The following is a 19,005-nucleotide window of genomic DNA, read 5'->3' as shown; positions in this document are numbered from 1 at the left end:
CAGAGATGCCAATCAACCTACCATGCATGTCTTTGGACCGGGGGAGGAAACCGGAGTACCCGGAGGAAACCCCCGAGGCACAGGGAGAACATGCAAACTCCACACACACAAGGTGGAGGCGGGAATCGAACCCCCAACCATGGAGGTGTGAGGCGAACGTGCTAACCACTAAGCCACCGCGCCCCCCAGATGTTAATATAGTTAATAATATTCAAATAAATATTAATAAAACAAATTTATTTAAGAGATGTGTTCTAATACCCCTCAATAACAGTCAGGTTACATAACATTTATTTATTTAATTCTCTTGAGGTTCATTTTCCCATTTTTTTGGGATTGAAAACAAAAAGTATGCTGTCCAAAACAAAAGCCCAAAAATATTACAACCATTTAAATCTTCTCATGGATAATGAAGCCCAACATGATATCTAAGCGGTAAACAAATCGGATGATAAATGGTCGTTTGGAGGGTATTTTATGGCTGATTTAAAACTGACCCGTTAACATAAGAGATGGTAACAGAAAGCGAACACAAGAGGAAGTTTAAACAGTTTATTTATTTATATGCACACTGCTACTGTAAAGTGTATATTTTATTAGATGGAACAAACTTGATTTTATTGAGTCGGATTTTTGTGTCAGACTGAAAACAGTTGTGTGTGTGAGTGTGTGAGAGAGATAACTGGACTATCCATCACTGACGACTAGATCTCTAACTGCCTGGAAAGCAGCCACCATTGAACTCAGCTGAATCTTCTCACTGGTTCCAGAAGCCAGGCGATACCTGAGAGTGTGTGAGAGAGAGAGAGAGAATGTGAGGGGGAGAGAGAATGCGAGGGGCAGAAAGAGAGAGAGAGAATGCGAGGGGCAGAGAGAGAGAGAGAGAGAGAGAGAGAGAATGCGAGAGGAGAGAGAGAGAGAATGTGAGAGGAGAGAGAGAGAGAGAGAATGTGAGGGGGAGAGAGAATGCGAGGGGCAGAGAGAGAAAGAGAATGCGTGAGGAGAGAGAAATGCGAGAGGAGAGAGAGAATGCGAGAGGAGAGAGAGAATGCGAGAGGGAGAGAGAGAATGCGAGGGGGAGAGAGAGAGAGAGAGAGAATGCGAGGGGGAGAGAGAGAGAGAATGCGAGAGGAGAGAGAGAGAGATTGTGTGAAAAAAAAATATAGAAAGAAAACAAATGAGAGACAGAAAAGAGAGAATGAATGAGAGAGTTGAAAAAGCGATTTGATTGAGAGACAATGGGAATGAGAGAGACCGAGATAAAGGGCGAGAGAACGAGAGAAAGCGAAACCGGGAGAGTGGGAGAACAATTAAGAGCATGAGCGGTTGGGAGAAGACGAGAAAACGAATAAGAAAGAATGAGAATGCGAGACCGAGATTAAGGGAACAGAGGACGAGTGAGACCCAAAACAAGAGAGAGCGGATAAGAGAGGAGAAAGCAGGAAGGAGAGAAAGTAAGTGCGTGTGGTGTGTTTAAAAATGATGGGCGACAGAGACGGATAACAGACCAGCACAGAGAGAGAGAGAGAGAGAGAGAGAGAGAGAGAGAGAGAGAGAGAGAGAGAGAGAGAGAGAGTGAACGAGAGAAAAAGGGCTTTAACATCCTACTGTAGTTGATAAACACGGGAACATACAGCTACAGTAACAGCTACTCACTCGATGTCTGCAAGCTTAATCAGCAAAGCCATCCGAATGGCTGGAGGAAAATCCACTGGAGGAAGAGAAAGAGATCAAATAATCTCACCATGAACGTTAAAGCCAAGTGACAACAAGGTTTACATCCTCATACACGCCTCACTTTAAGGTGTATAGTGTCTGAGAGACACTTGTTTTTGTTCACACAAACACACACACACACACACACACACACACACACACACACACACACACTATGTAGTGTGTAAGGGGTGTGAGGGCTGGGAGACATGAGCATATAAAATAGAGCTCGTGATGAATTCTGTCGCTTTCCCGAGACAACGCCCTTACCTCTGTGTACGAGGAGATGCAGCTCGGTCAGAATGTCGTGCAGCGCTAAACCTTTCAGCGTCTTCAGCTGCAGGATTTCTGTTAGCGTCGCTTTAAGGAAGAACGCATCATCTTTACGCATGGCAACACGTGCTAGCTGCACGGCTTTAATGCTATATGGTGAGAGTAAAGGTGTTCAGGATACGGTTATATGCAGCGGTGAAGTCTTTATTCAAGGCCCAGTCCAATATATTGGCGATGTCTGAACGCAGAGGATGTCCTGTACACGTGTAAACCGTCTCCTCCGTCACCTTCCCATAGGCCATGTGAGTGCTCTGTGAAGATGACGATCACAAGATATTGTAGCATGTTAACCTCAAGAGAGAGAGAGATGACGGCTGGTGATGGAACAAGAGAGCGAGAGTAATGAACGGGACAGAAAACAAGACAGACAGAGGAGGTTGGGAAAGAGTGCGAGAGAGACAGAGAGGGTGGGGAAGAGTGCGAGAGAGACAGACAGAGGGGGTTGGAAAGAGTGAGAGAGACAGACAGAGGGGGTTGGAAAGAGTGAGAGAGAGAGAGAGAGACAGAAGGGGTGGGAAAGAGTGCAAGAGAGACAGACAGAAGGGGTGGGAAAGAGAGAGAGACAGACAGAGGGGGTAAGAAAGAGTGCAAGAGAGACAGACAGAGGGGTTTGGAAAGAGTGAGAGAGACAGACAGAGGGGGTTGGAAAGAGTGAGAGAGAGACAGACAGAGGGGGTTGGAAAGAGTGAGAGAGAGACAGACAGAAGGGGTGGGAAAGAGTGCGAGAGAGACAGACAGACGGGGTGGGAAAGAGTGAGAGAGACAGACAGAGGGGGTGGGAAAGAGTACGAGAGAGACAGACAGAAGGGGTGGGAAAGAGTGAGAGAGAGACAGACAGAGGGGGTTGGAAAGAGTGCGAGAGAGACAGACAGAGGGGGGTGGGAATGAGTGAGAGATAGACCGACAGAGGGGGGTGGGAAAGAGTGAGAGAGAGACCGACAGAGGGGGGTGGGAAAGAGTGCGAGAGAGACAGACAGAAGGGGTGGGAAAGAGTGCGAGAGAGACAGACAGAAGGGGTGGGAAAGAGTACGAGAGAGACAGACAGAGGGGGTGGGAAAGAGTACGAGAGAGACAGACAGAGGGGGTGGGAAAGAGTACGAGAGAGACAGACAGAGGGGGTGGGAAAGAGTACGAGAGAGACAGACAGAAGGGGTGGGAAAGAGTGAGAGAGAGACCGACAGAGGGGGGTGGGAAAGAGTGCGAGAGAGACAGACAGAGGGGGTTGGAAAGAGTGAGAGAGACAGACAGAAGGGGTGGGAAAGAGTGAGAGAGAGACAGACAGAGGGGGTGGGGAAGAGTGCGAAAGAGACTGAGAGAAGGGGTGGGAAAGAGTGTGAGAGAGACAGACAGAGACAGGAGAAAGTCACACCATGAAAGAGAATGAGAGTTTGATCAAGAGACAGTGAAGAAGAAAGATCATGAGAGACAACTAGAAAGCAAGAAACAGAGCAAGGATAGAGACAGACAGACAGAGGGGGTGGGGGTGGGGATGATATAACATTGGGAATAACTAACTGGTAATTGTTGTGGTATAAGGGGAATAAAACACTCAGAGATAGTATGTTCTTACAGGAAAATCCTCAGGCTCGCCACAACACACTGAGTGTTTTATTCATTATTTATTTCCAACTCAAGCACCTGTAGAATGTTTAACGATCGCCTCATGTCTCCTGTTGACAGAGTCACAATAGCCTTCATGCCATCTGGAGTGATGTCGATGCTGAGAGAGACAAAAAAAACAATTAAAAAATAAAATAAAGAGATCGACTAAAATATTCATGAGTACGTTCACACGCAGTGACATGATAAAGCTTTAAGAGCTGCCCTTTAGAGAAAGAGGAGAATATAATGAAGGAACCTGGTAGATTTTCTTTCCCCAGGGGTCTGTGAAATGATCTGATCCTGTCTGATCTGCTCATGAACATTACAGAAAGTGACCCCACTGTACAAATCTACGTGTATAAAAACCAAGCTTCACCTCTCCTGCTGGATGACGTGCTCGAGTCTGGGGATCATCTGGCACTGGGACAGAGGCCCGAAACGGAACCGTGTGCATCGAGACTGCAGAGCAGGGATGATTTTAGACAGGTAGTTACAGATCAGACAGAACCGAGTGTTCTCTGTGAACTTCTCAATCACTGGGGAGAGAGACAGAGAGAGAGAGTTAGAGAAAGAGAGAGAGAGAGAGAGAGAGAGAGAGAGAGAGAGAGAGTGTGTGTGTGTGTGTGTGAGGGGACAAGTAAGAGAGGAAGGAGGGTGAGTGAAGGGGTGGATGGGTGAGAGTGAAGGGGAGAAAGGGGGTGGGTGGGTGTGAGACAGAGGGGCGGGAGTGTTCGAGAGAGAGTGAGAGAGAGGAGAGGGAGAGAGGGAAAGAGAGAGGGGAAAGAGAAAGAGAATGGGGAGAGAGAGAGAGAGAGAGAGTGTTAGAGAAAGAGAGAGAGAAAGAGAGAGAGAGAGTGTGTGTGTGTGTGTGAGGGGACGAGTAACGAGTAAGAGTGAAGGAGACAGAGGAAGGAGGGTGAGTGAAGGGGTGGATGGGTGAGAGGGAAGGAGAGAAAGGGGGTGGGTGGGTGTGAGAGAGGGGCGGGAGTGTTTGAGAGAGAACGAGAGAGAGAGAGAGAGAGAGAGAGAGGAGAGGGAAAGAGAAAGAGAGAGAATGGGAGAAAAAGAGCACAGAAGAGATGAATTGAAGAGAGGAGAGCAGAAGAGAGAGAGGAGAGCAGAAGTGGAGAGGAGAGCAGAAGTGGAGAGGAGGAGAGAAGAGAATAGAAGTAAAGAGAACAGAATTGAAGAGAAGAGATTATTTAACCATAGTGTCTATTTGAAAGGCTTCTATATGTTCGTTCTCGTTCTCTCTCTCTCTCTCTCTCTCTCTCTCTCTCTCTGTTTGATTTGAACACAGAGCCATGTGGAAGCCCAGCAGGTGAGCTGGTAGAGGGGCAGATGGTTGTGTACCTCTCCTTAAAGCGTTCTGAGCATCCTGGGTCATGGCGTCCGCCTCGTCCAGAATCACCAACTTAAAACCCTTCCTACACACACACACACACACACACACACACACACAAAATAAAACAAAATAAAAATCCATAAGATGTTACACTAAACCCAGCACACACGATGAACCATACAAAACTACAATCACATTACAAGTGTTTATTCCTCCTAATTCGAGTTGGAGATTTTTTCCCCTTTTAAGTGAATACAAGCTTGTAATATATATAACAGAACATTAAGGTGCACAGTATAAACAGAACAGACCTATTTAAAGAGTAACAGTCCTAAACCACACGTTTCTAAGACGAGTGAAATGGACCAAACAGAACGAAATATTCAGAGCTGCTCTCACTTGAATATGGTCCTGGTGCTGGCGAAGCTGAGGATGGGGCCTCGAACCACGTCTATACCTCTATCGTCTGAAGCGTTGAGCTGCACGAACATTAAAAAAAAACAACTTTATTTACTTAGACAAAAAAAAAAAAAAAGTTATTAAATATAACAGGTATTGCAACAAAAAAGAACAAGAATGAATTAATAATTAAAAAAAAATAAATAAATAAATATTTGAGGAAAAAGAAATAATTGATATATCTAAATAAATATTAATAAAGAAATGTGTGTGTGTGTATATATATATATATATACATATACATATATATATATGTATATATACATATATATATATGTATATGTATATATACATATATATATATATATATATATATAAAAATATTTTTCTTTATTAACATTTATTTATTATAAATAATATTTATTTATATAAATACATAAAAGTAATCAACACACAGACACAAAAATAAGTAAATAGATAGATAGATAGATAGATAGATAGATAGATAGCCCTTCAATATCCAGGATAATAATGAATAATGTATTCTAACACGACTCATTGTAATGTAAGAGGACCAAAGGACCAAGATGAATGTCTAAATTGTTCAGATACAGATTTTCGGATACACTGTTCAGATTTAAGCTTTATGCAATTTTTCCTTTTTCAAATGTATGACACAAAGGGAGTTTGTGTTCAATTTAAAATGTATATCCACTGAGCAAAAAAGTGATCACGTGCTGTCTAAAAAAAAACAACAAGTCACACCAGACATTAAACCTAGTGGTGATACATACAGAATTGGTAACAATGCGGTTTCTCCAGTGTTGAGAGAAATAAATGTATTTATTTATTTTTGTTTGTTTGTTTGTTTGTTTATTTAACATGTGGCATGTGTTTTTAATTTTAGTAAATCAATCAATAATGTAAATGAATAATGCAATAGTTTAAATAAATTTCTATTGTGTGTGTGTGTATAAAAGTATTTATTAACAAACATTTAATTATTTACTTACAAAACAAATCTCATATCCATCATTAACTATTAAAAATGTATCAGACCTCCAGAACCATGGAGTTGAACTCTTTATCCTTGTAGAGCTGCTTAGCGCAGGCTAAAATGGTGGAGGTCTTTCCTGTTCCTGGAGGCCCGTAAAACAGCAGGTGAGGCAGCCGGTCTTCATTCATGAACTTCTGAACTGAAGATGAGGAAGAGTCAGACATGCTAATGAGAAAAACAATGCTGTAATACATTTAAAACATCTCAGTATTAATGTACCCACACTGTAAGCTACTTGGAAGCAAGGTTATAAAAGTAGACACACCAAATTCATTCATCAGTAATAAGTTGCTCCATTGTTTTTATTGCCTGAGAACAATAACCCATGTATGAAGAACCAACCTGTATCATTCTCGGCCTGTCTCAGCTTCATGTCAACCATCATTACTTACTTGTACTCAAAATATCCTGATGTGAAATCAAATCATCCAGCGTCTGTGGTCTGTACTTTTCAACCCTACACAAAAAGAAAAATAAATAAAATCTTATTTCTACAAACAATCTGAAATCATTTCATTGCGTTAAATAGGTCAGTAATCAGACACACAGACAGACAGACAGACAGACAGACACACACACAGTCACAGACAGACAGACACAGACAGACACACACAGACGGTCACAGACAGACACACACACACAGACAGTCACAGACAGACAGACACACACACACACAGACAGTCACAGACAGACAGACACACAGACAGTCACAGACAGACAGACAGACAGACAGACAGTCACAGACAGTCACAGACAGACAGACACACAGACAGTCACAGACAGACAGACAGACACACATACACACACACACACACACACACACACAAATTCAATAATTTTAATCTTATTTCTACACACGATCTGAAATCGTTTAATTGCGTTAAATAGGTCAGTAATCAGATTGTTAATTAAAACACAGAATCATGAATAATTATATATTATAATTAGCTACAGTTCACTGAATCTACTTTACTGAGTGGAAGTTGGTCTTTTTTGATTCAGTCCTTACACACAAAGCATTATAAGTGTATTGGCCTTAAAATGTAAACAGGACTTTGTAATATTGCGAGATTTTAAACTCAACGTGACGTCATCAAATAAACTGTGGCTACTAAATATAGATACTAGCACTAGTGTCAAAGACATTAGCTTGTAGATTTGTGCAAAAAAATATATAAACAAACATGCAAGAAAACCAGCTAACCATCACAGGAAGAGGGTTAAACAAAATGTGACGAGCTCATTTTAAACCCTACCCGTATTCCTTAAAACTTCCGCGTTAGAGCTGAAATATCCAGTCAGTGCACGGCAGGAGGACATCAACAGCCAATCATAACACAGAGGCCGGCATTACTAGCCAATGAAACGGTAGGAGCCGGAATTAAGGTGCAAAACTAACAAACATAAAACGGGCTCACTTAGCAGCACGCTAACGCAACTTTAGCTTAATTTAGCCGCACACATGCTTGTTTTGCATACATTGTTAATCTCCTAAACTCTTACCATGGCAAATTCCTGGCCTGAAGCTTGCTTGTTGATGCCATTTTGATGTTTTTTAATCACAAGCAACGCACGAGCTCTCGTTTGGCGCGTTTTCTGACAAAACTTTCACGTCATCGAGAGCTGCTTGACGGCGACTGTGGGCTATCCAATCACGGCTGCGGAGCTAAGCAGTTGACACGCCCACTCGATTCTGTTACCACGCCAACTTAACAGCCGGAAGTCGTTATTGACAAAATTAGCAAATTCATTAAAATGATGTTTGTAGAAAAAATACATACGTATAATAAATTAATACACAATGAGAATCTAATAAAATTATCCAAGACTAATATTATTTGTCATACATAAGCATTTTAAACTTATTTATTTGGTAATGTTTCAAACTGGGACAATATCCTAGCAATATAGCAATAAAATTAAAAAGGAATCATTTAATTAAAAAATAATCATTGTGAATAATTGTTGTTTTTGATGACATCACAGCTGTATTTCTGGTACTTTTTTATATACTAATTTTATTTATTTGTTTGTTTGTTTGTTTTCTCAAAATACAATGTCATATTATTCAAATCATAGAATAGCAACATAACATAAAGGAGATAAATAAAAAAATACAAATAAACAATACAAATAAGGTGTATCGAGCAATATAATTAATTTAGAAAAGAGGTATATAAATAATAATCTTAATTTCACATTATATCACAGAGTCTTGTACTATAAGATTTAGCGTTATTAATAATAACAATAGTTTCAATATCTGTAAAATACACGATTTATAACCATCATCGGCAACATTATCTAGTTTTCTCACAGTTGAGCACAAATAGAAACAGTTAAACAGTTTGTTTATTTAGCAAGTGGAAAATTGCTTTAAACTGTTTGGTCAGCACTAATATTAACCAGCTGGTTTGGTTAGCATGGCAGTTATGTGTGGGGAAACTCCCATTTACTATGACACGCTAATATCTAAAGTGATATAGATTGTAGATAATGTAGTTTGTTTTGTGAGCTCAAACATATAATACTGCCGAAATGGACCAAAACATTTCTCTCGAGGTTTAGCTTTAAGAAACTAGGGTTGACCTGGACACAAATAATCGTTTGCATTTAATTTTTAAACGAAGGATTAGTGTAAATAGAATGTGAGCTAATTTCCAATGGGTTTATTAAAGCCAAAGTTGTACACCCACGCTGGTGGTGCTTCTTTAGCTCTTCTCACAGGTTCAGTCAGTGGGAAGCTACACACCTGCTGGAGCTGCATGTATTTGTGCCAGTCTGAGAGCTGGAACGGAGTTTTAGTTGCGTGATACCTGCTGGGAAAGGTGAGCTGTGCCAGGTGTGTTCTTCAGGTATGTTCTTTCGTCCTGGTTACTGGTGAACTGCCAACTCTCACTGCCAACCTTCATCATGATTATATCTTCACCAACACAAATACAGTACAAAGAAGAAACAGCAGGGATGGATCAGCATGATCCCTTCCTTTCCGTGGTTACCATCATATATTATTTTTAATACCTTAAAAGTTTAAAACAGTTTCACAAGATTTGCAATTTTTTTTATTTCACCTTTACTTATTTATGTAGGTCTTCACACACAAAAAGTACAATTTTGTTATAAAACAGATAGATAGCCATATGAAAAAAGGTCATTTTGTTGCAAAAATTGCGTTTGCACAAAATTCAATATAAGGCTTACAATAGACATGAACCAGCAATTTAAGCACCCAGAACCATCACTTTTCAACATTTTGTGTATATGTGCATGTATGTTAAGTGTATGTGCATCTTTGAGTTAAAGATAAAGTTGCATAAGAGCTGTTTTGCTCTAGAATACTGTGATATTTTTGGTGTTCTGCACACTTTAATGTTTTGCCTGCTTCTGACCCTGTACATCATGTGTATTAGAGAAGATACTTTGGAACCCTGTGCTGTAGGATTTTGAAACTATATGCTGCGATATCAAGATAGGTATATTCTTACAGACATGACTTAAACATGTGTCCTAGAGGAAAAATGACTAAAAAAAAGTGTTTATTAATTTTTATTTGTTTTGTTTATTATTGCCACCACAATGCTTTTAATCCCCGATCTTTTCAATGACAAAACACTATAGATTTTTTTTATTCCGGTTTGGATTTGGGTGGCACAGTGTGGCAGCAGTTTATCTTGTCTTTTTACAGATTCCCAGAGTCTCTGATTTGTTCCTGAACAGTTTACTGTCTGAATAAGGTAAGTTCTCTGGGTTCTCTGGTTCTCTCCCATTAAAAAAAATACCAGTAGTTGGACTGTCTAAAATAAAGTGCCTCTAGGTGTGAATGAGTGTGAATGAGATAGGAATCTTGCTTTCCATCATATTTAGGATTCCTTTCACAGTCATTATACAGTCAATTGTCATAAGTGTGACTTTTTGGCTTAAATATATAGTATGGCGGGTCACATTCAAGGGATATTGTTGGGACAGGCTCTGGATCCACCATAACCCTGACTGAAAATGTTGTGTTGCTGTATGATCTGGTCTTTAACAGCGATCAGGTCTGTGCTGAACTCAGAGTTTACGACGACCCATTAGTTCCTCAAGAGCTCTCGGTTGCACTGTTATGAACTGTCATAGAAAGGACATTATTTACATTTACATCATTTCCTGTCCAGTTTCACCCAAATGTGGACGGGTTCTCTTCTTAGTCTGGTTCCTCTCAAGGTTTCTTACTCATGTCCTCTCAGTGTGTTTTTCCTTGCCGATGTTGCCTCCGGCTTGTTCATTAGGGATAGGGATAAAATTAATTTTAAACTTTAATTGTGTATCTTCTATATACTATACTTCATACTATATTCTATGTATTTCTTCTATATTATATTTCTTCTTCTTCATCATCTTCTTCTTCTTCTTCTTCTTCTTCTTCTTCTTCTTCTATATTTATTTCTTTTCTTTCTCTCTCTTCTGTTTTCATACTTCTGTAAAGCTGCTTTGAGACAATAAAAGAAAGAATCACAGACCCCAATGTACAAAGTACAGATAGTACCGAATACCCATAATGCACTTTGTAAGGTGCCATTTTGGACAATTTGGTTCTACAAGCTGGATAAAAGTAATCATTAATAAACAAATCATGTAATAAACCATGTAATAACTGGTGTTTAAATTAATGTATAAGAAATATAGGAGGATATAAGGAGAAGAAATATGGTAGAAGGTCTATGTAAGAGGTTGTTTGAGTTCAAACAGTGAGCTCACTGCGTTTGATGTGGATCTCGTGCGCTCTCGCGGGATCCCGACGCGGTCACCGACCGAACGCGCTGTTGCCGTCGCTGGTTGCTGTGGATTTGATTGACGGGGAACATGTTGGTGCGGTGCAGGAGCGCAGGGATGCTACAGAGGGGGAGGAATATCTGCGCCCAAAACACACCAAAACACACACACCGCGCTTAGAGACAGCACACCGCCTTCAGTTCCTTATTTTGTTATTAGAGAGAGAGAGAGAGAGAGAGAGAGAGAGAGAGAGAGAAAGAGAGAGAGAGAAGAGAAAAAATGCTTGCGCGATGGATGGTGACGGTCGCCGATGCTCATGACACCGCACTGAGGATCTGATCCCCCTCTCCTCTCCTCTCCTCCTCTCCTCCTCCTCCTTCCCCCAATCTCTTATTTCTTGTGTTATTATGGTAGGCTGATGATCATGCAAACGGCGTCAGGAGACCCGAAACCGACAACGATGATGGAATCGCCTTACACGTAGAGTCGAGCCTGTCGCGCGCGCTCCGTGATTTTTATTATTTATTAATTAATTAATTTATTTATTTATCTATTTATTTATCTATCTATCTATTTATTTATTTATTTTATTTTATTTTCTAATTCCAAGTCCGATACGCACGGTTCTATTCCGTTTGTTGTTGTTTTTTTTTGCACACACGGTTTATCCTTCTATTCACGCTAAGGAAAGTAACCCGGTCCATCATCAGCATCAGCCTCATCGTAAAAAAAAAAAAAAGCAAAAAAAAAAAAACAACAACAACAAAACGGACCCCGCACATGATGGACGAGGAAAAGATGACGAAAAGCGATGAGGCTCACCTGAGTTTGCAGAAAGCCCTGCAGCAGTGCGAGCTGGTGCAGAACATGATCGACATCAGCATCTCCAGTCTGGAGGGGCTCAGGACCAAATGTGCCACATCCAACGATCTGACGCAAAAAGAAATCCGCACGCTCGAGGTAACAGGGCCGTGTTACCGTATCACCAACACACCAACACACCACCAACACACCAACACACCACCAACACCACATCCACTTATCCCTCCACTCATCCTCCATCATGTAGCATTCACTCTCCTGCTGCTTATCAACACTGTACACAATGTTCATCTTGCTTTATTGCGTTTATTGCATCTGTGTGATTGTGTGTGTTTATGGATGTCTGCGCGCGCGCGCGTGTTTGTGTGTGCGTGTGCGCGCGCGTGTGTGTGTGGGTAATAAATGAAGAAGCTGCAGTGAGGCGCATTCTGCAGGTGGTGCAAAAAAAAAAAAGAAAAAAAAAGAAAAAAGAAAAAAAGAGGTGCTTCAGTTTCCTCACTTGCTTACATGGACACCAATTGGGGCCTTGTGTTGGCATAACCGTATGCATGTGTTTGTTTATTTGTGTGTGTGTGTGTGTGTGTGTGTGTGTGTGTGTGTGTGTGTGTGTGTGTGTGTGTGCACCTCCATTTGCAAACTGGGGATTTTAATTGCTAATTGCGTCATGCTAAGCTCCAAAATGTAAGCAAGTGAAGGCAAAGAAAAAACAAGGGACTCCCTCTGGTATTGACTGGAAGCAGGGATGCCCCACAGTGATGGGAGGTGTTTTTTTTTTGTTTCACAGACTGCTGAAACACTGCACTGTACAGTATCCTCACAGCTAGTGTTAATTCTCTCACGGTTTGATGCATTACTCATGGATTTGAACATACATAATGTCATCTTAAGTGCTGCTTATTCTGTACACGATGATAATCTGCACTTAGCACAGATACACTTGATTATCTTTATCTTTAGGGCCGTTTCTGTACGTTTTGTTGACCGTATGTGAGTAATCCTTGCTAAGCCCAGTATTGCATTATTCTGCTAATTATAGCACTAAAATACTTAGCAAGCTGTTTAACTTTGCTAACATAATTAAGACACGATTGGAGGAAATCAATGAAAGATTAGCCTTTGATTTGTGGTTATTCCTAAGTCCGGCATCTTTGATTTGTGGTTATTCGTAAGGCGATCTTTTGTTAGCAACAAGCTAGCCAGCTAACTGTTATGAGTGATGTAAATTTCATCCTCAATTTACCCTCAAGCGGCAAACTGTATTGTCAGTGTCACTTTTAGCAGTCTCATACCAAATACATGCCAAATATTTCTTTACAGAATCTGAAAACTGACTGTTAGACCATTAGGTTACTTATCATAGCAAAACGTTTGACCTCATCGCTATTAGCATAACATACCAGCAAAATCTTACTTTAGAGACTAGCGACGAATCCACCAACTCGTTCCTTTTCAATTAGATCAATTCTGGAAGCAAAAAAATTCAAAAATAATGGCTACATTATGATTTCTGACTGAAATATATGAAATATATAAATATATTAATGCTAATTAATTTGTTCTACTAGCTTGAGTACAAAGAAGATGTAAAACAGTTTTTCTTCTAATTTAAGATAAGTAGTCTAACTAGAGTTTTATAGTTACAGTTAGATAAGAAAGACCTAGAGGAAATGTTTCATAATCATTAACACACATACGAAAGGGCACAAAGCCTTCTTTCGACACACAATTGAAGTGGGTCAGGGGGATGTGAAATAAGTTTTTCAATTGTGTTTGTATTGTTGTGTTGATTAGAGTTTCTATTGCCTGAGAAATTGAAATCTCTCAGACTTTTATATAAAGGTAGAAGGCAGACACATCAGCATAAAGAAATCATGTAGTACTTCAGCTAATGTTGATGAATCAGTTCTAGATTAAAACTGATTACTGATCTTTTCACCAGCTGTTATAAAAAAAAAAAGGAAACGTTGTTGTCCAGTCTTGTTTCTTGGGGTTTTCTGGTAGAAAACCGACAAGACGAACAGCACCGGTACCTGAAGACTTTTAGAAAAGTGCAGCATTTGAATGAGTCACAGCAGGTCACTGGTTCAATGCCAAAAATAAAGGGCTGAGGGAGTCAGTCTGGGAACAACTGAGACTAAAATCTAGTTTGCAGGTAGTGGAAAACTGTGCTAGTAGTAAGCCCTCAGATTATTAAAACACATTATTATATAAATTAAAAAATGATTGTGACTAGAAAGGGGGGGGGCACGGTGGCTTAGTTGTTAGCACGTTCGCCTCATACCTCTAGGGTTGGGGGTTCGATTCCCGCCTCTGCCTTGTGTGTGTGGAGTTTGCATGTTCTCCCCGTGCCTCGGGGGTTTCCTCCGGGTACTCCGGTTTCCTCCCCCGGTCCAAAGACATGCATGGTAGGTTGACTGGCATCTTTGGAAAATTGTCCATAGTGTGTGAGTGTGTGAGTGAATGAGAGTGTGTGTGTGTGCCCTGCGATGGGTTGGCACTCCGTCCAGGGTGTATCCTGCCTCGATGCCTGATGACGCTTGAGATAGGCACAGGCTCCCCGTGACCCGAGAAGTTCGGATAAGCGGTAGAAAATGAATGAATGAATGAATGAATGAATGTGACTAGAAATCTGGGATTTAACAATAATGTACATTTCTTTCATCATTATTTAGCATATTTAATCTGGTTGTGATATTATCCTCACACACACACACACACACACACACACACACACACACACACACACACACACACACACACACACACACACACACACACAAGCACACACACACACACACTAATCTGATATATATATATATATATATATATATATATATATATATATATATATATATATATATATATATATATATATATATATATATATATATATATATATAATGAGATAGGGCATAATGCATTCATTATACAGTCACTTGCCATAAGTGTGATGTTTGCTTGATGCAGTCACTGACTAGCTTTTCGTTAAATAAATGTAGCTAGCAATTTACACTTACTGTCATATTGTACATGCTTAAAATCTGTAGGACTCTGAAGGGTTCTTTGATTGTTCAGATGCAGAAACTTTGATGGATTTAAAGTGCCTTATTGTCTGAAAGGGTTCCAATAGAAACCTTTAAAGACCCCATGGAGTGTATGTACAGTGTTAACCAATGATTGGGAAGAATTTACATCTTGATACCTAGAACCAGTACGACATCTCGAATTAGCCAGCATGTATTTGTACTTGGTGCACATTTAGTCAAGGGTTCTTCAGAGGTTCCATAGATAATTGGTCCAATAGACAAGAATGAGCATCTAAATGTGTTCTTCTTAAAACCCTGCCAGGCAAACACCATGCTGTAGAGATACACAGAACCTTATAGAGTATTTTAATACAGTGTTTAATCATTAATCAGCAGTAAATTAATCATTAATTAAGCTTGTTTTTTCTCATCAAGACATTGTAAGCAATGGTAGCTTTTCTTACTAAGTTCTGCCAAGGCATCAAAATAGAACAAATTATTAATTTAGTCTAACTACAGTACTGTACCTCTGTCCAAAAATCTCTCTATAGTGACCGCACACATTATACTAGTTGGAGAAAGCTAGTAAGCTGACAGCGATTGATTTGCTGGAATTAGCTTAATGTAAAACACCAAAGCTTCAGTATGTTCTATTAAACAATTTTCTCCTCTTGGTTAAAGTTGCTGAATGTATGGAGAAATACATGCGCTTTCTGATAAACAACGTGAGTTATTAAACAATGTTGGTTGTCACACATCAATCAACTATTTAAAGCAATAACACACATTTGGAGAGAATTCGAGGCACCATAAGGCACACTAAATAGTATCGCTAAATGGGAAAGACACCAATGATGTATTTACACATTACACAGTACAGAGGTATCCAGTTTGGGTTTAGACCCAAATTCTGTGGATATAATAATCGGCTTCTGGTTATTTAATGCTACATATCTATGGAATATGAGGACAACTATGGTTTAGGACTATGTAAGCAAGTAGGCTAACTTATCATGAAGTCTTGTTATTCCTTGCATGTTTTTAATACCTGGTTGCTTCTCATGTGTGTTCTGATTTTTTACCCAGTCAGTTTTGCACATTATCAAGTATCTAGTGTGTGTGTGTGTGTGTGTGTGTGTGTGTGTGTGTGTGTGTGTGTGTGTGTGTGTGTGTGTGTGTGTGTGTGTGTGGTTCACAACAATCTGTTAGGGATTTTTTATGGATACCTTGAACATTTCCCTACCAGACCACCAGAGGGCAACCTTGCACAAGTTAGTTACTTGCACTCTTTTTTTTTTGGTTGTGTTGTGGTTGCTATATTTCCCCTGTTCAGTTTGTTTACCTGTTTTGTGTGAGCTAATTAGTCACTCAGGTAATTAGCCACCCCTTGGTTAAGCCCCTTTGTCTCACCATGTTTGATATCTGTATATTTTCCACTCCTAGCCTAGCTCCAGTTTTTATGTATTTCTCATTTGGATCCAGTTTTTGAGTATATTTTTGATTCTGGTGTTTATGTTGTCTAGTTTAGCCACAGATTCCGTTTCAGACTCTGTTCAGTTTCCTGTTTTATGCACCTACGTTACTGTCATGGGACGGTGAAGTTAGCTTGCTAAGTACAAAGCAGTATATACGCAGACATCATAGAGAACTCGCTCTCAACCAATATCTAAACAAAATACAGCTAAACACACAAACACCTTGTTATTCGGTAGCTGTCTAATCTGAATTTTGTAGTTAAAGCAACTTCACACATGGGTAATGATGCAAATCACACAACAAGGAGTAAACTGCCTGTCTATCATCTGTCTGTCATCTGTCATTCATAAAAATAGTGAACGAATACATTTGACTGTTCATCAGAACTCAATTCCTCTTAAGCTACGTTTGCCATGTAGCATGTTGTGTAGCTAACCAGCTTTATCTACCTAGCTTTTAAAATATATTAACTATTTGGCTTTGATTCTGTAAGACTGTACCTTTTGAGAAATGTGAAAAGCTTCAGCTACAAAGACAGATTTCATCATTTTTGTTGTTGGATAGTTCTTCAGTCATCAAACTGCTGTACACTACAACATTTCTCTGGAATAAGTCACCCTGGATATAGATCTTTCTGGTTTGACGTCAATACTGCATTTGTACACGTGTGTCTTGTGATACTCAGACACTTTAAGACTCTTTAACGTCTCCACTTGGGGGGGCACTGTGGCTTAGTGGGTAGCACGTTCGCCTCACACCTCCAGGGTCGGGGTTCGATTCCCGCCTCCGGCTTGTATGTGTGGAGTTTGCATGTGCTCCCTGTGCCTCGGGGTTTCCTCCGGGTACTCCGGTTTCCTCCCCCGGTCCAAAGACATGCATGGTAGGTTGATTGGCATCTCTGGAAAATTGTCCGTAGTGTGTGTGTGAATGAGAGTGTGTGTGTGCCCTGCGATGGGTTGGCACTCCGTCCAGGGTGTATCCTGCCTCGATGCTCGATGACGCCTGAGATAGGCACAGGTTCCCCGTGACCCGAGGTAGTTCGGATAAAGCGGTAGAAAATGAGTGAGTGAGTGAACGTCTCCACTTTCCGGTTCTCACACCACACTCATGACAGCTTTTTATAGCACTGTAATATTGAGAGAAGAAAGAAGATGCTGAGGAAAGTTTTGGGATACAAATATACCAAAGATTTACTCTAATCATTCACCTGCATCTGTTTAGCTCAGAATAAAGTGTACGGTTATTCATTTTTAGTAAGTGCTTTATCCTGGTCTGGGTCAAGTCAAGTGAAGAGTCAAATCAAGCAGCTTTTGTTGGTATTTCATATATATATATATATTATTATATAGCTGACACAGTACATATTAAAATTAAACCAGGTTTCTCCAGGACCTGGAGCTACATAAAACAACACAGAGCTACGGACTAAAAAGTAAGTCCTAGCTACATAAAGTGCATAGTGTGCAAACAATAAAAATAAGAGGATTATTGTAGATATATGTAAACATACAATAGCAACAGTTGATGTGCAAGAACAGCATATAAACAGTGTGTGTATGAGTGGAACTGTAAACATAGCTGATATTGAATAGGAGTGTGTGTGTTATCAGTTTAGTTCGCTTCGGGACCTTTTTCCAAGCGACGAATTGTGAAGAATGAGTGTGAGGTACAGTATATTACCTCAGGATTATAACTTCAGCGCATTTTAGATGTAATAAAATACAACTGGAATATAAATCAGTCCCTCCAGGATTCCATGATTTTGTGATCGTGGAAATTTTCTGCAGATCCAGGCCGAGGCGTACCGCGCGACGTCATCACAACGCACATCGGGCCAAAGCTTGTGTCGCACATGAGTACAGCTCTAAGAGAAAATCATTACATATGTGTAATAACTGGAGAAGCATAAAAGCAGAATCCTGTGCTTGTATTTTCACCACGTCAAGTGAAAATATAAGAAAAAAGATCCGCAAGTTGTTTCGCAAACTATAAAAATAGTTAAAAAAAAAACAAGGGATGGATTTTTTCCTCTATACAGCCAACTATGAGAACATGTACACTAACAGTCACTGATCCCCAAAACCTTCCTTAAACCTGATAACACACAGAAGTCTTTTCTTCATCTTCTCTTTAACTCTAATCGACTCTCATGACAAGTTTCGGATATTGAACTTAGTAATCCATCATTTTGTCTACTTGTGATCTGAAACAAGGGGGCATGGTGGCTTAGTGGTTAGCACGTTCGCCTCACACCTCCAGGGTCGGGGTTCGATTCCCACCTCCGCCTTGTGTGTGTAGAGTTTGCATGTCACTCGGGGGTTTCCCTCCAGTACTCCGGTTTCCTCCCCCGGTCCAAAGACATGCATGGTAGGTTGATTGGCATCTCGGGAAAATTGTCCGTAGTGTGTGAGTGTGTGAATTAATGAGAGTGTGTGTGTGCCCTGTGATGGGTTGGCACTCCGTCCAGGGTGTATCCT

General features: G+C 40.3%; 2 protein-coding genes across 5 annotated transcripts in view; one reads left to right on the top strand and one right to left on the bottom strand.

The window, feature by feature from the left end:
- Positions 1-538: 538 nt before the first annotated feature.
- Positions 539-8,115, bottom strand: rfc5 (replication factor C (activator 1) 5). 2 transcript variants are annotated; one of them, XM_027162908.2, is made up of 11 exons: positions 7,956-8,115; positions 6,845-6,909; positions 6,455-6,591; positions 5,396-5,475; positions 5,005-5,078; positions 4,028-4,187; positions 3,688-3,769; positions 2,171-2,300; positions 1,987-2,064; positions 1,657-1,711; positions 539-784 (listed from the first exon to the last, which is right to left on the bottom strand). In XM_027162908.2, the coding sequence occupies exons 1-11, from the start codon at positions 7,994-7,996 to the stop codon at positions 688-690; spliced, it is 999 nt and encodes a 332-aa protein (XP_027018709.1). In that variant the 5' UTR covers positions 7,997-8,115; the 3' UTR covers positions 539-687. The 2 variants fall into 2 exon arrangements, with proteins under 2 accessions (XP_027018709.1, XP_027018710.1); XM_027162909.2 differs by lacking the exon at positions 7,956-8,115 and adding an exon at positions 7,709-7,850.
- A 2,983-nt stretch (positions 8,116-11,098) lies between these two features.
- ksr2 (kinase suppressor of ras 2) overlaps positions 11,099-19,005 on the top strand; it is a 94,178-nt gene continuing 86,271 nt past the window's right edge. For 2 of the 3 annotated variants that reach the window (XM_027162905.2, XM_027162904.2), the window contains exon 1: positions 11,100-12,164. In XM_027162905.2, the coding sequence (XP_027018706.1) occupies positions 11,985-12,164 (180 nt within the window). In that variant the 5' untranslated portion in view covers positions 11,100-11,984. Of the gene's footprint in view, positions 12,165-19,005 lie in introns of all 3 variants that reach the window. The other variant, XM_027162906.2, reaches the window with a different exon arrangement.

The sequence above is a fragment of the Tachysurus fulvidraco genome, chromosome 9 (genome assembly GCF_022655615.1).
Source record: "Tachysurus fulvidraco isolate hzauxx_2018 chromosome 9, HZAU_PFXX_2.0, whole genome shotgun sequence".
Classification (NCBI taxonomy): domain Eukaryota; kingdom Metazoa; phylum Chordata; class Actinopteri; order Siluriformes; family Bagridae; genus Tachysurus; species Tachysurus fulvidraco.
Note: the sequence above shows the minus strand (reverse complement) of the source record. Positions and strands in the feature narration are given on the sequence as shown.

Coding starts and splice junctions, on each gene's coding strand:
- rfc5 (XM_027162908.2), bottom strand. CDS start 7,996: ATGGCATCAACAAGCAAGCTTCAGGCCAGGAATTTGCCATG. Junction 3,770..4,027: donor CACGTCATCCAGCAGGAGAG/GTGAAGCTTGGT, acceptor TGTCTCTCTCAG/CATCGACATCACTCCAGATG. Junction 2,065..2,170: donor CTTCACCGCTGCATATAACC/GTATCCTGAACA, acceptor CGACGCTAACAG/AAATCCTGCAGCTGAAGACG.